Source organism: Sturnira hondurensis, unplaced genomic scaffold (genome assembly GCF_014824575.4).
Source record: "Sturnira hondurensis isolate 20B ecotype Veracruz unplaced genomic scaffold, ASM1482457v3 Scaffold0000780, whole genome shotgun sequence".
Lineage (NCBI taxonomy): Eukaryota > Metazoa > Chordata > Mammalia > Chiroptera > Phyllostomidae > Sturnira > Sturnira hondurensis.
In genome coordinates this window covers 19,544,819-19,557,274 of record NW_028073411.1, presented here as the reverse complement: position 1 = coordinate 19,557,274, position 12,456 = coordinate 19,544,819, and the positions used below count along the sequence as shown (strand labels likewise).

Sequence of the window (12,456 nt, the reverse complement as noted above, 5' to 3'; positions counted from 1 at the left end):
GCAGTAACTGGCCCTGAAGAGGCTTCTGAAGGATAACTGTAGACCCTGTTAATATTCATTGTTAAACATTTACATGGAAAGCTGGAGTCTAGTAAGTGAAATTTCAAAATTGATTTTCTTACACAGGGTAAACATTATGCATGAATGGGAAACATCTTAGAGGATTTCACTGTCCTTTTTTTTTTTTTCTGGAAAAATAGCAGTCTTGAGTTATTTTATAAAATATGTTCATTTTCACAGAGTAAAATGTGAAACTATATTCTGATTTTTAAAGAGTGATCTCTGTATTTTAGCTGGACCGGCTATCCCTGCAGTTGTGGCGTATCCAAAAAGGAGTCAGACCAGCACGGCAGACAGTGACCTCAAAGAAGACAGTGCTCCTTCCCGGAGGTCGGGCAGCAGTGCAGCTGGAGGGAAGGGGATTGCTCCCGCCAGCCCCATGCTTGGGAATGCGAGCAATCCCAACAAGGCAGACATTCCCGAGCGCAAAACCGGCTCGGCTGTCCCCAGTGTAAGTCCTGTTGACCTCTAGAGCCACCTGCGGGTTGTGGGACAAGAGGCTACCGTGTGCTCTCCTGCCCATTTGATGACATCAGACCCCACTGTCCAAGGCGGTGTCTGTTTATCCCCCAGACACTGGCTGAGCTTTTAGGCTGTGTCGGAGGCTGCGAGGTGGAAAGACCTCACAACCTGGCAAGGGTGAGCAAACCAGTTGATGGCAGCGTGGACAGGTGGCCACACACTCAAGGTGCTAGGACTCTGACTGCCTGTAGGCCTGGGTTGGGGGTTCGTGCTGCACGTTCAGAGTTCTCAACAGTGAAGAGTTTCGACTGCCTCTTTACTGTGTGCCAGGGACTGTGCTAGGTTCTTTTTCATGCATTAACTAAATTTTAAGGTGAAGAAGATGAAGAAAGGTGACTGCCTAAACTTATACTGCTGACCTGAATCTACCTCTGAATCCCAACCCTTAACGAAATCTCCTGGTTTATGAGTTGTATTTGTTAAAACGAATAGAATCTGTTCAGCTTCAGACACTTTTCCATTTGTTGAAGTGTGGCCTATTTGATCAAATGTAGTAATGCACTCCAGCACTCCTAGTGTGATTTTTATAAAGACGTCGCAGAGCACGAGCAGTCTCAAGGGTGTTTTGTGATCATACTTCCCCTACAGCCTGAACGAGGGTTTGCGCCCCAGACAAACCCTGCAGTGAAGGCCAGGTGGGGCTCTGCTGCTCCCTTAGGGAGTCTTGTCCGCGCCCTCCAGGGAGGGGCACATAACAGGGCTGGAGGGTTTTGTCTGCTCAGCCTCTGACCTTGGGCTTTGTCTTGGCAGACCCTGTATGAAAATACTGTTTTTTAGGCGGGGGTGGTTTCTTATGCCGTAAAAATGGAATGTCATTCTTTAGCTCTGCAATTTAAATTCAGCTTCCAGTTTTTGGTGACAGTTACCAGAAGAAGGTAGAAACCTCCTTCTGTGCCTTCATAGCTCTGTCCCTTGCTCGTCTGCACACTGCCCTTTTGAAAATACATCCACTCATTATCGGTCGCCTGTATGTGATTCTCCATAAAGGGAAAAAGTATCGTTATTGTCATTTCTCCCGTAGTTTTTGGAGTTCTATACGTGCTCTGCTTGCACTGTGTTAAAGGTAGCTGCTTTGATCTTTGTGTAAAATTCGTTCTTATCTGGTAGAATTCCTTAGTTACAACTTTGATTCCTTGCTTTTTAGGTTTGAAAGTATTAGTTCTTAAAAAATTGATGTGAAATTTACATGACGTATATGTAACCGTTCTGAAGCATGCTGTTCAGAGGCATCTAGTATGTTCGACAACCACCCAGTCTCTCTGGTGCACAGTTCTACATGGACTTGGTTTTCATTTCTCTCGAGATTATACCTAGGGACGAGATTGCAGGCTCATCAAGTTAATTCTTCTGTATCTACCTCTTTTGAGGCACTGCCTAACAGTCTACCACAGTGGTCGAGCCATCGTGCATTTCTGTCATAGTGAGAGTCCCTCTTGCCCCACATCCTTGCCAATGGTCATCTTCCGTGTTTTTTAGGGCCACCCTAATGGTGTGAAGTGGTACCTCATTGTGGCTTTGACTTGCATTTCCTTAGTGACCAGTGCTGTTCGGCACCTTTCCATCTGCTTCTTAGCCACTTACATGCCTTCTTTGGAGAACTATCTATTCAAGTCCTTTGCCCATTTCTAAATTGGGTTGCTTGTCATTTTGTGGTTGAGTTTTAAGAGTTTTTATATAGTCTGGATGTTTAGCCTTTACCACATACACAGTTTGCAAAGGTTTGCTCTGGTGCTTCAGGTTCTTTCCACATTCCTTTTTATTTTCTTTCACAAAATACCACATATTATTATGTGATTCCATTTATAATATATGAAATGTCTAGAATGGGCAAATCTGTAGGGACAAAATATACATTAATGGTTGCCCAGGGCTTGAAGGAATGGAGGATTAGGGTGGTTGGGCTAAAGGTTACAGGATTTCTTCTTGAGGTTGTGAAAATATTCTAATAGTGATTGTGGTGATAGTGCCACAACTGTGTATCTAATGAAGACCATTGAATTAACACTTTCTTTTTTAAAATTTATTTTAATGTTTTATTGATTATGCTATTACAGTTGTCCCACACCCCCCTTCATTCCCCTCCACCCTGCACACCCCTCCCCTCATTCCCTCCTTTAGTTCATGTCCATGTGTCACAAGTTCTTTAGACTCCATATGTCCCCTACTGTTCTTACCCTCTCCCCTGTGTACTTTCTGCCTACTGTCTATGCTATTTTCTGTACCTTCTCCCCCCTTCTCCTCCTCCCACTCCCCTGTTGCTAACCCTCCATGTGTTCTTCATTTCTATGGTTCCACTCCTGATCTAGCTGTCCTCTTGGTTTGCTTTTGTTTTAGGTGTGGTTGTTGATAACTGTGAGTTTGCTGTCCTTTCACTGTTCCTATTTTTCATCTTCTTTTTCTTATATAAGTCCCTTTAACATTTCATATAATAAGGGCTTGGTGATGATGAACTCCTTGAACTTGACCTTATCTGAGAAGCACTTTATCTGTCCTTCCATTCTAAATGAAAGCTTTGCTGAATAGAGCAGTCTTGGCTGTAGGTCTTTGGATTTCATGACTTGGAATACTTCTTTCCAGCCCCTTCTTGCCTGTAAGGTCTCTTTTGAGAAATCTGCTGACAGTCTGATGGGAACTCCTTTGTAGGTGACTGTCCCCTTATCTCTTGCTGCTTCCAGGATTCTGTCCTTCATTTTAATCTTGGCCAATGTAATTACAACGTGTCTTGGTATGTTCCTCCTCAGATCTACCTTCTTTGGGATTTTCTGAGCTTCCTGGATTTCCTGGAAGTCTATTTCCTTTGCCAGACTGGGGAAGTTCTCCTTTATTATTTCTTCAAATAAGTTTTCCACTCGTGGCTGTTCCTCTTCCCCTTCTGGTACCCCTATAATCTGGATGTTGGAACATTTAAAGATGTCCTGGAGGTTCCTAAGCCTCTCCTCATTTTTTTGCATTCTTCTTTCTTCATTCTTTTCTGTTTGGTTGTTTTTTTTCTTCCTTCTGGTCCACTTCATTGATTTGAGTCCCAGTTTCCTTCCCATCACTATTGGTTCCCTGTGCATTTCGCTTCATTTCACTTAGTGAAGCCTTCATTTGTTCATCTAATTTGTGACTAAAATCAACCAATTCTGTGAGCATCCTGATCTCCAGTGTTTTGAACTGTGCATCTGATAGGTTGGCTCTCTTGGTCACTTAGAAGTATTGGCTCTGGGGCTTTTAGCTGTTCTTGAGTCATAATGTTTGGTCTGTTCACACCTGTTATGTTTGAGGGGCGGAGCCTTAGGTGTTCACCAGGGTGTGGTGACCCAGGTTGCGGGAGTGGGGTCAGAGAGGGGCAATGGCGTGTTTTTCTGGTCTCTCTCAGATTTCGGTCCCCCTCTGCTGCTTCCCGCAAGCAAATTGGGCCCTTCTGGTGCTGGTTCCCGGATGTGTGGGCTTGTGCACCCTCCAGAACCTTGCGGGTCTCTCCAACGAACTCTCTGTGAGCCTGGGAACCTCTCCCGGCACCTCAACCTCCGAAAGTTTTTCTAATTGGTGCTGTTAGGCTTAATTTCCTGGCGCTGGGGCCCTGGGCCCCTGGGTTGTGCCGTCTATCTCACTGCTTGCTCCTTTGCCTGGTTTATCTGTGCCCAAATGTGTGACTTCAGTCAGCCAGCCGCCTTGCTCCCTCACTGGGTCTGCCATTGCCACCCCACACCTGGGATCTGCCAACCACTGCCTGCATGCCTGGGTCGGTCCAGCCACTTTTTCTTGTGCGACCCCTTTCCATCGGCTGCTGACTCCACCCCTCTTACCAGTCTGAATAAATGGTTTGTTGTTGTTGGACTTCGGTACAGTTTAATTTTCTGTCTGTTTTGGTTGCGTTCTGGTTTTTAAATATTTGTTGTTCATAAACTTGGTTATGTGAGGAGGTACAGTGTTTCCACCTATGTCTCCATCTTGGCGGACTGAATTATACACTTTAAATGTGAATTATACCACAATTACGCTGTTTTCTCTAAAATATTAAAACAATCCACTAGGAGGCAAGGGCAGTAACTGTGGAAGCTCACTCGTACGTGGAACCCGGTGCCCCAGGAATCACCTGCTCTCATCACCTTGAGATGGGGCAGCAGCTCCCATCCAGACCACGTGATCCCCACGGACAGCACAGGTCTGACTGGCTGGAAGTGTGCCTGCTCCACAGCTTACTGGCACTTGCTGGTGGAGAACGGCAGTGTGGGTGTCTGCACACTGAGCCCACCTCCACCATCCTGGCTGTCCCTCACAGAGACCCTGGGGGCTTTCTGTCTCCACTGGCCATTGCTAATGTGTTGAGGACAATGACAATGCTTCTCCTCCCTGTTTCCCTGCTTCCAAGATGCTGGAGATTCTTCCCTAGGAGAGGTTCTGGTGTCCTGATGTCACATTTCTCAGGTGAGGAACCAGCCCTCTTCAAAGTGTAGGACCAGCCCCAGAATCACATTGTCAGAGATGTGCAACAGTTTCAGTTTCCTCTTACTCTCCGAGTCCATTTGACAGGCATCTACTGCTCCATTGATATCTAGACTTTTGTTTCAGAGCCACTGCAGCATGAAGTTCCCAGTTGCAGGCATGGATAAGGGACATCAGCATGGACTCAGTGGCCCTCTTGTGTCTGTCCAGCACTGGGCAGGGGCCCCACATGCAGCTCCTCTGTGATGACCTCAGAGGAGAGCATGCACTGGGTCAAAACAGAGTTGTTCCCTCCAGCCCTACCTGTCTGCGGGCAGGACTCACTGACTGCTTTCTCCTGTGTTCTCAGCTCCCCTTTCACGCCTGGCCTTGACCGCTGCTCCTTCTCTTGGTCTTCTGGGCTGCCGCCTCTCTTTGTCATCTCTTGTTCTTGACAGTGTGCTCTGATGTGCAGGTTCCTGATTTCGAGAAAGAGGACCTTATCAGTTTGTTGTTACTCCCACTTTTTGCAAGCCGTGTCTGTGACTCTCCTGCTAAGTCCAGGGCTGTGCGGATCCATTTACCCTGTGCTTTTCCTAATAGTTTCATAGTTTTAACTCGACATCTCTGTATATCGTCTTTCATTTGTACATTCATAATACTTTTTAATTTTGTATTTCAAAAGTACCAGTTTTTAAATAGTGGATCTCTCCATGTCCCTGCTTTAGGTAACCCTTGAGTTACTGCTGTATGGATCACTGTAGCCAGCCTTTCCCAGCCACTCGGCTGCCCTCCTGTCCTCTGCCTGGAGGAGGGGGCGCTGCTGCCTCTGCCTCTCTGGCCAGTGCTGTGGGTGTGCTAGTGCAGGCTTCCTTAAGGATTGAGTGCTCATGTTTACATAGGCGAGTTATTTTTTTCTCTTTGTAGTACACTTACTAAATAGTATAAGACTAAAACGCCCCTTTTTTTAAAAATAGAGTAACACAGCGTCTGGTGGAATGACACGGCGAAATACATACGTTTGCAGTGAAAGGACTACCGCCGACAGACATTCAGTCGTTCAGAATGGCAAAGAGAACAGGTAAGAGGCTTTACCTGTTGGCAAGAACTGTATTTTTCCCAAGAGACATGGAAGCGTGTTGTTTACTTCTCAGTTTTTATAATCAAAATTCAAATAATAATAATGGTAAGTATTCTCTTAACGGTTAAGTTCATTTTGAGTATGAATTTTTAGTAAAATACTAGAATTCCAAATTCTCCTCATTGTCCAGAGCTTATCCTTCTGGCCAGCTAGCTGTGTGTGATGATTAAAGGGGTCGGGTTAACCAGCGAGCTTCCCCAGAGGAGGTGGGTGGTCAGCTATAGTGTAATCGCAAAACAGTGAAGTCAGAACTATTTTGTGCACATTAATTGCTTGATCAAGGCTGAAAGACGGGAGGAGAAGGACCTGGAGCAGGAAGCCATGTGCCCCAGGGGCCAGAGGGACGAGTATTAGCATACACACACTCTGCCTTAGAAGAGACCCACTCAAGAATCACAGAGTACTGGAGTGTGCAGTCTTCTGGATGATGGTAATGTGGTGGAGAGGCAAGCGCACATGGGATTACTGCGACTTCAAACACCCAATAATATGTCAGTAAGGAGAGAGTCGTCATACAGCTTCTCTGGAGTTACAAAATCAAGTCGAGTCAGAAAAGTGGGAGGAGTGGGTCTGGAGACCAGGGCATAGAGTTGGTTTGTGGGGGAGAGAAGAGGATGAGTATGTAGAGCAGTTAAATGTCGTCTCTACACAACACAGTTCTCAGGCTGTGTGGATTTTCTTTGTTCTTGTTGGAACAGCGACACATAAACTAAATTCAGTGAGGCAAGCAGGGAAGTTTGTGGGGCAGAAATCTAGAAAATCAGTTTGCATTGTCTGTATTGTCCCCGACCCCTTAGTTTAAATGTTGCTTGGTCATGTCACACATTCCCACGTCTAGCATCAAAATGGGTTCTTTCTTCTTTCCCCGAAATGCACTTTTTGAAATTGCGCTGTAGGTTTTCTCTCTGTTGGACGTCACGCGTCACATAAAATGTGTGATCGCTGGTTGCCATGGGCATCGGAGCAGAGGCTCCTCTTCCCCTGTCGTGCTGAAGCCCACACTGCAGTGTTTCGCCTTCCTCTCCCGCACACCTCCTAGCTCTGCGTCGGTGTGGGTGCAAAAGCTTGCTGTGTACGGCCGTGCTCATGTTCGCGGAATTTCTAGGAATATTGACATTCCAGTGTTCCCTTATGTTTTTTTAATTTTTAAAAAGTGTTTTGTCTAATTTTAGAGAGAGGGGGAAGCGGGGAGAAAGAGAGGGAGAGAAACATCAACATGCGAGTTGCCTCTTGTGCTCCCCCGACTGTGGACCTGGCCCACAACCCAGGCATGTGCCCTGACTGGGAATTGAACCGGTGACCCTTTGCTTCACAGGCCGGCACTCAGTCCACTGAGCCACACCTGTCAGGGCTGTATTCTCTTTTCTGATTCATGTGTGTGTATGTGTGCTTGTTCTAACATTGTCTTTTTTCTTATGATTAGACTCTATTAATAACTTATATAGCAACTAGGCTAGACAGCTTATAAGTCCTGATTCATATATTTATTTCTTAATAATTGTTCTGGTAGATTTTATTACAGTTATATTCTCAAATCTATTAAATTTCTTCTAGTTCAGATTGATTTAATAGACGATTTCAATGGAGGATTTAATTAGAAGATTCTAATACATTACAGATTTTTGTCTGTGGAACTAGGAAAATGTTTCATGGCCCTTCCTCTTTTTATAGTTCTTCTAAATTGTTGAACAGTGTATCGGATTCCTTTTGAATTTGAGAGTGTACAATTCTCTGAGGTTCAGTCAGACTTTCTAAGAGGCTGTTAGGACCAGGATCTCTCCCCTCTTTTGTATTTGTGCGTATGCTCCCCTAAACTCCCCTTTTCTACGACGAACGATGCACTCCACTCTGGAAATAGTTCTAATAATTCTCGAATTTCACTGGAGTCATCGCCTGTCTTTTTTGCCTGCAGATGCTGTCCTTGTGGGGGCTGACTCTGCCTCATCCTGATGGGGCCTCCTTGCTTCTGAAAGTCCTGTCTGTAACCAGACAGAGCCGCAGTGCCGCACCACACAAGATGGGGCCCATAATGTTCCTAACACCTGGATTTTCCTTTGATTTGAAAGCGGGTGTCCAATAAAGTGGAAAATTATTGGAGGTTTGAGGGCCAAACTCTAGTGGTCGTATTTTTTACTTTTATGTAAGGCAGTAAGCAAATGTGACAACTTTCTCACCCTTAGAATAGATGCATGAGTCAGAAATTAGATGCACCAAACCTTCTCGGTGCACAAATGACTTTTTGGGCAGATTGTCACTTGTTCTTCTCGCGTATGCACATCTTACTCCTTGACTGAAGTACTGGTGAGCTCCAGAATGCCTGGGTCTCTGCTAACGCCTGAAAGGACTGTGATTTCCAGTTTTATCCTTGAATATATTGGGCTTTTTTCTTATGTGTGAGTATGTACACAGAATTCCAACATGGGAACGATGAAAACTATATGGAACTTTAAACCAAAGGTAATCGTGTGTCTGAGACAAGCTCTTCTCCAGCTGTCTTCAGCATTCTGCTTTGAACGTGGAATGATGTTTTAAAGCCTCACCAAAGTATTTCTCTTGCCAATGCAATATGATTTAATATAGCTTATTTTCATTTTAATTTTATTTATTGATTCTTACTAGTGCAGCCTTTCTGTTTTATCAGCTTTACTTTTTTTGTTAAATAGGTTCTCAATCTTTTTTTTTTAAGATTTTATTTATTTATCTTTAGAGGGGAAGGGAAGGAGAGGAGAGAAATATCAATGCATGGTTGCCTCTCACATGTCCCCTGCTGGGAACTGGCCTGCAACCCAGGCATGTGCCCTGACTGGGAATCAAACCGCGATCTTTTGGTTCACAGGCCCACGATCAATCCACTGAGCTACACCAGCCAGGGCTCAGCTTTACTGTTGGAAAAATAAAGCTAAATCGTTGGTGTCTAGTGGGGAAAGGGTATGTATGACATTGTTGCTTTGGCACAAGTCACGTAAGAAATTTTTAAGACTGTCATTTTGAAACTAGGCATGCTGACGTCAGCCAGCTCTCACTGTAACCGTGGTGTGATGATTGCACCTTCAGCTGTCAGTCTGTCGGTGGTGGCCTGTTCCAGCACTGAGTCAGTATAGCCCTGGCTCCTGTGGCTCAGTGGGTTGAGCACCAGCCTGCAAATCAAAAGGTTGCCGGTTCAATTCCTGGCCGAGGCACATGCAGGTCAGGTCCCCAGTTGCGGGTAGGTGAGAGGCAACCAATCAGTGTTTCTTTTCTTCTCTTTGTCCCTTCCTTCTGAAAATAAATAAATAAAATCTTTTTTTTAAGATTTTTTTTTATTTTTAGAGAGAGGGGAAGGGAGGGAGAAATAGAGGGAGAGAAACATCAATTTGTGGTTGCCCCTCACGTGCCAGGTCCCCTCCTGGGGACCTGGCCCAAACCGATGCATGGGCCCTGACTGGGAATTGAACCGGCGACCCTTTGGTTCACGGGCCATTGCTCAATCCACTGAGCCACTGCAGCCAGGACAAATAAATAAAATCTTAAAATTAAAAAAGAGTCAGTGTAAACCAGGCATGAGGAGGTGGAGTCAGATCTTCACTGCATCGTCGTTCTGTCAGGGTCCTGTGGGTTCACAGGGGTCTCCCACCACGCAGCACCTACCGACAGTGTGTTCAGCAAGCGCTAGCTCTCATGGTTGGTAATGAACTGTCCACGTATAAATGGAAAGGGTCATCTTAGTTTACACTGACCATGCACAGTCTCTCAGTTCAGTGGTATTGCTGACCACACACACGTGCACGCACACACAACACACACACAGCAGGGGTACGCTGTCCTGTCTTCATGTGCTGGGATAGCCCTAGGGGACTGTTGCAAGTATCTTTGTTGGAGGGCCCCCAAAGAACTAGTGTGATGTCACTCATTATAACAAAGCAAGACAGACCCTTTTCACAGAAGTTGTAGGTATTTGAAATCATACACAAATTTTATAGTTATCCAGTTGCTCTGGTGTTGTCCATTTATGCACTTGTCCTGCATCATGTCACAGGGATGGACTAAGCAGAGAATGCTTGATCACAGTTACCATGTGTATCTCTTGGGTTATATTTTTTTGATTCTTCTTTTGCTCAGTCACTCCTGTGCTTTGAGTCAGCAACCAAAACATTTCATATCAGAATGGGATAGATGTCATGTCAAGCAAATTGAAAATATTTATCCACTAGTAACCTTCAGTGGGTTAGAGTTTAAAATTTTTTTAAAAAATCAGACATAAAATACAAAGCACCTAGGAGGAGTGGTAGAACTTCGTGCAATTTGAATTTTAAGAAACACATTGTTAGTTCTATTAAGGTTTTAAAAAATGGTTCTTCCTTAGACCCAGAACTACTAACAATATAATGTGGTCTTGTCTTGCTTCTGTAGGTTTTTTAGGCTAGCCTACAGAATAGAACCATTATAGATATTTTTAAAGATTTATTTATTTATTTACTTTTAGAGGTGAAGGGAAGGAGAGATGGAGAGAAATATCAATGTATGGTTGCCTCTCATGCGTCCCCCTCCTGGGACCTGGCCTGCAACCCAGGCATGTGCCCTGACTGGGAATCAAACCACGATCCTTTGGTTTGCAGGCCCGCACTCAATCCACTGAGCTACACCAGCCAGGGAAGAACCATTATTTTTAACACTGTTTCCCAGGGAAGGCTTTTTTGTTTGTTTTAAGGTTTTTAAGTTAATTTCTTTTTAGAGAGGAAAAGGGAGGGAGAAAGGGAGAGGAACAACGGTGTGCGAGAACAGCATTGACTGGTTGCCTCTCGCACGCCCCAGCCAGCTGGTAACCCAGGTATGGGGAATTTGCCATCCAGCTTTCACAACAACCAACCCAATGGATCTGTACACTGCGGCCCCTGGTGATGTTGGGGTTATCTGTTGTGAATAGAATTGTTGTGAGTTCAATTGTATAAACTTAAAGTTTAACAAGTGAAGTGTTTGCTGGGTGTACTGTTATCTAAATCAAAGTATTAGGCCTAGTGTAGAAATCAGAAAAACACATCTTTTTTTTTTTTTTTTTTTTTTTTTTGCTTGTTTTGTGGTGCAGTGTGGATTAAATTTCTAAAGAAATACTTTGCCTGCCCTGGCTGCTGTAGCTCAGTGGATTGAGTGTGGGCTGTGAACCTGAGGGTCACTAGTTCGATTCCCAGTCAGGACACATGTCTGAGTTGCAGGCCAGGTCCCCAGTGGGGGCCATGTGAGAGGCAACCACACACTGATGTTTCTCTCCCTCTCTGTCTCCCTTCCTTCCCCTTTCTCTAAAATAAATAAATAAAATCTTTATTAAAAAGAAAGAAATTGCCCTGGCTGGTGTAGCTCAGTGGATTGAGCACGGGCCTGCAAACCAGATGATCGTGATTCGATTCCCATTCAGGGCACATGCTTGGGTTGCAGGCCAGTTTCCGGCAGGGGCCAGTTCCCTGCAGGGGATGCACGAGAAGCAACCATACATTGATGTTTCCTTCCTCTCTCCTTCCCTTCCCCTCTAAAAATAAATAAATAAAATATTTTTTAAAAAAAGAAAAATAATTCACTTAATTGGCTTCAAGATTAGTATGTCAAAAACAGTAATTTATCATGAAAATACAATTTACACTTCTTTTTTTAGAAAGGTCTCTAGTAAGGGTCCTTTTTGCTGCCGAGTATAGACCTTGCCTGCACTGTTTAGCCCATGGCCCCATGCCTCGGGGAGTAGCTGGAATTTGGGCTTGCTCAGTACCTGACCAAAAGCCTGTTTCTTCCCCAGAGGCTTTGGACCACGTATATTCTCCAGGGAAAAAGCCACACAACTTCTACTTCCCCTTCTTGCCCTGACTTCTTTAATGTGTCTGTTGATCCCAGCTCTCAGTTTAGCCAAGTGTCAGCAGCTGGCAGGGGGGTAAAATGTGTCGACTCCACAGATGGCAGAGCCCAAAGAAATGAATTTATCTGTGACTTGTTAAAAATAAAATTAAGTCATAGGTACATATGTTAAAGTATGTCTGTATGTGTATATTGAGAACAAGCAAGCGTTCCTTCAAACTGTTCAGTCAATTGGGTGGGAAGTAACAGAGCCTTGTCCAAAAAAGCTAAAGTGAAACGAGTCATCTGTGCGTCACTAAAACTGGAAAGCCTGAGAAGAGAGCCAGGGCGCAACCCCTTACTCTGTTTTGCTTCCTGGTCGTGGGCCCTGCTTGGCGCAGCAGCAGCAGACTTGCCGTCCTCCCACACTTGGCTGTGCTCAAACAGGAGCATGGGACATCTCCTTTGTCCCTGCTGGTCTGGCTCCATGCCTGTCACTGGCTGGGGGGGGGGCGGGGGGGGGGGCT

The 12,456-nt window shown here is 44.9% G+C and overlaps 1 protein-coding gene across 6 annotated transcripts in view; it reads left to right on the top strand.

Moving 5' to 3' along the window:
* MARK3 (microtubule affinity regulating kinase 3) overlaps positions 1-12,456 on the top strand; it is a 101,761-nt gene that overhangs the window by 77,138 nt on the left and 12,167 nt on the right. For all 6 annotated transcript variants that reach the window (XM_037047673.1, XM_037047656.1, XM_037047646.1 and 3 more), the window contains 2 exons: positions 294-511; positions 5,970-6,073. In XM_037047673.1, coding sequence (XP_036903568.1) covers positions 294-511; positions 5,970-6,073 — 322 coding nt within the window. The remainder of the gene's footprint in view (positions 1-293; positions 512-5,969; positions 6,074-12,456) is intronic.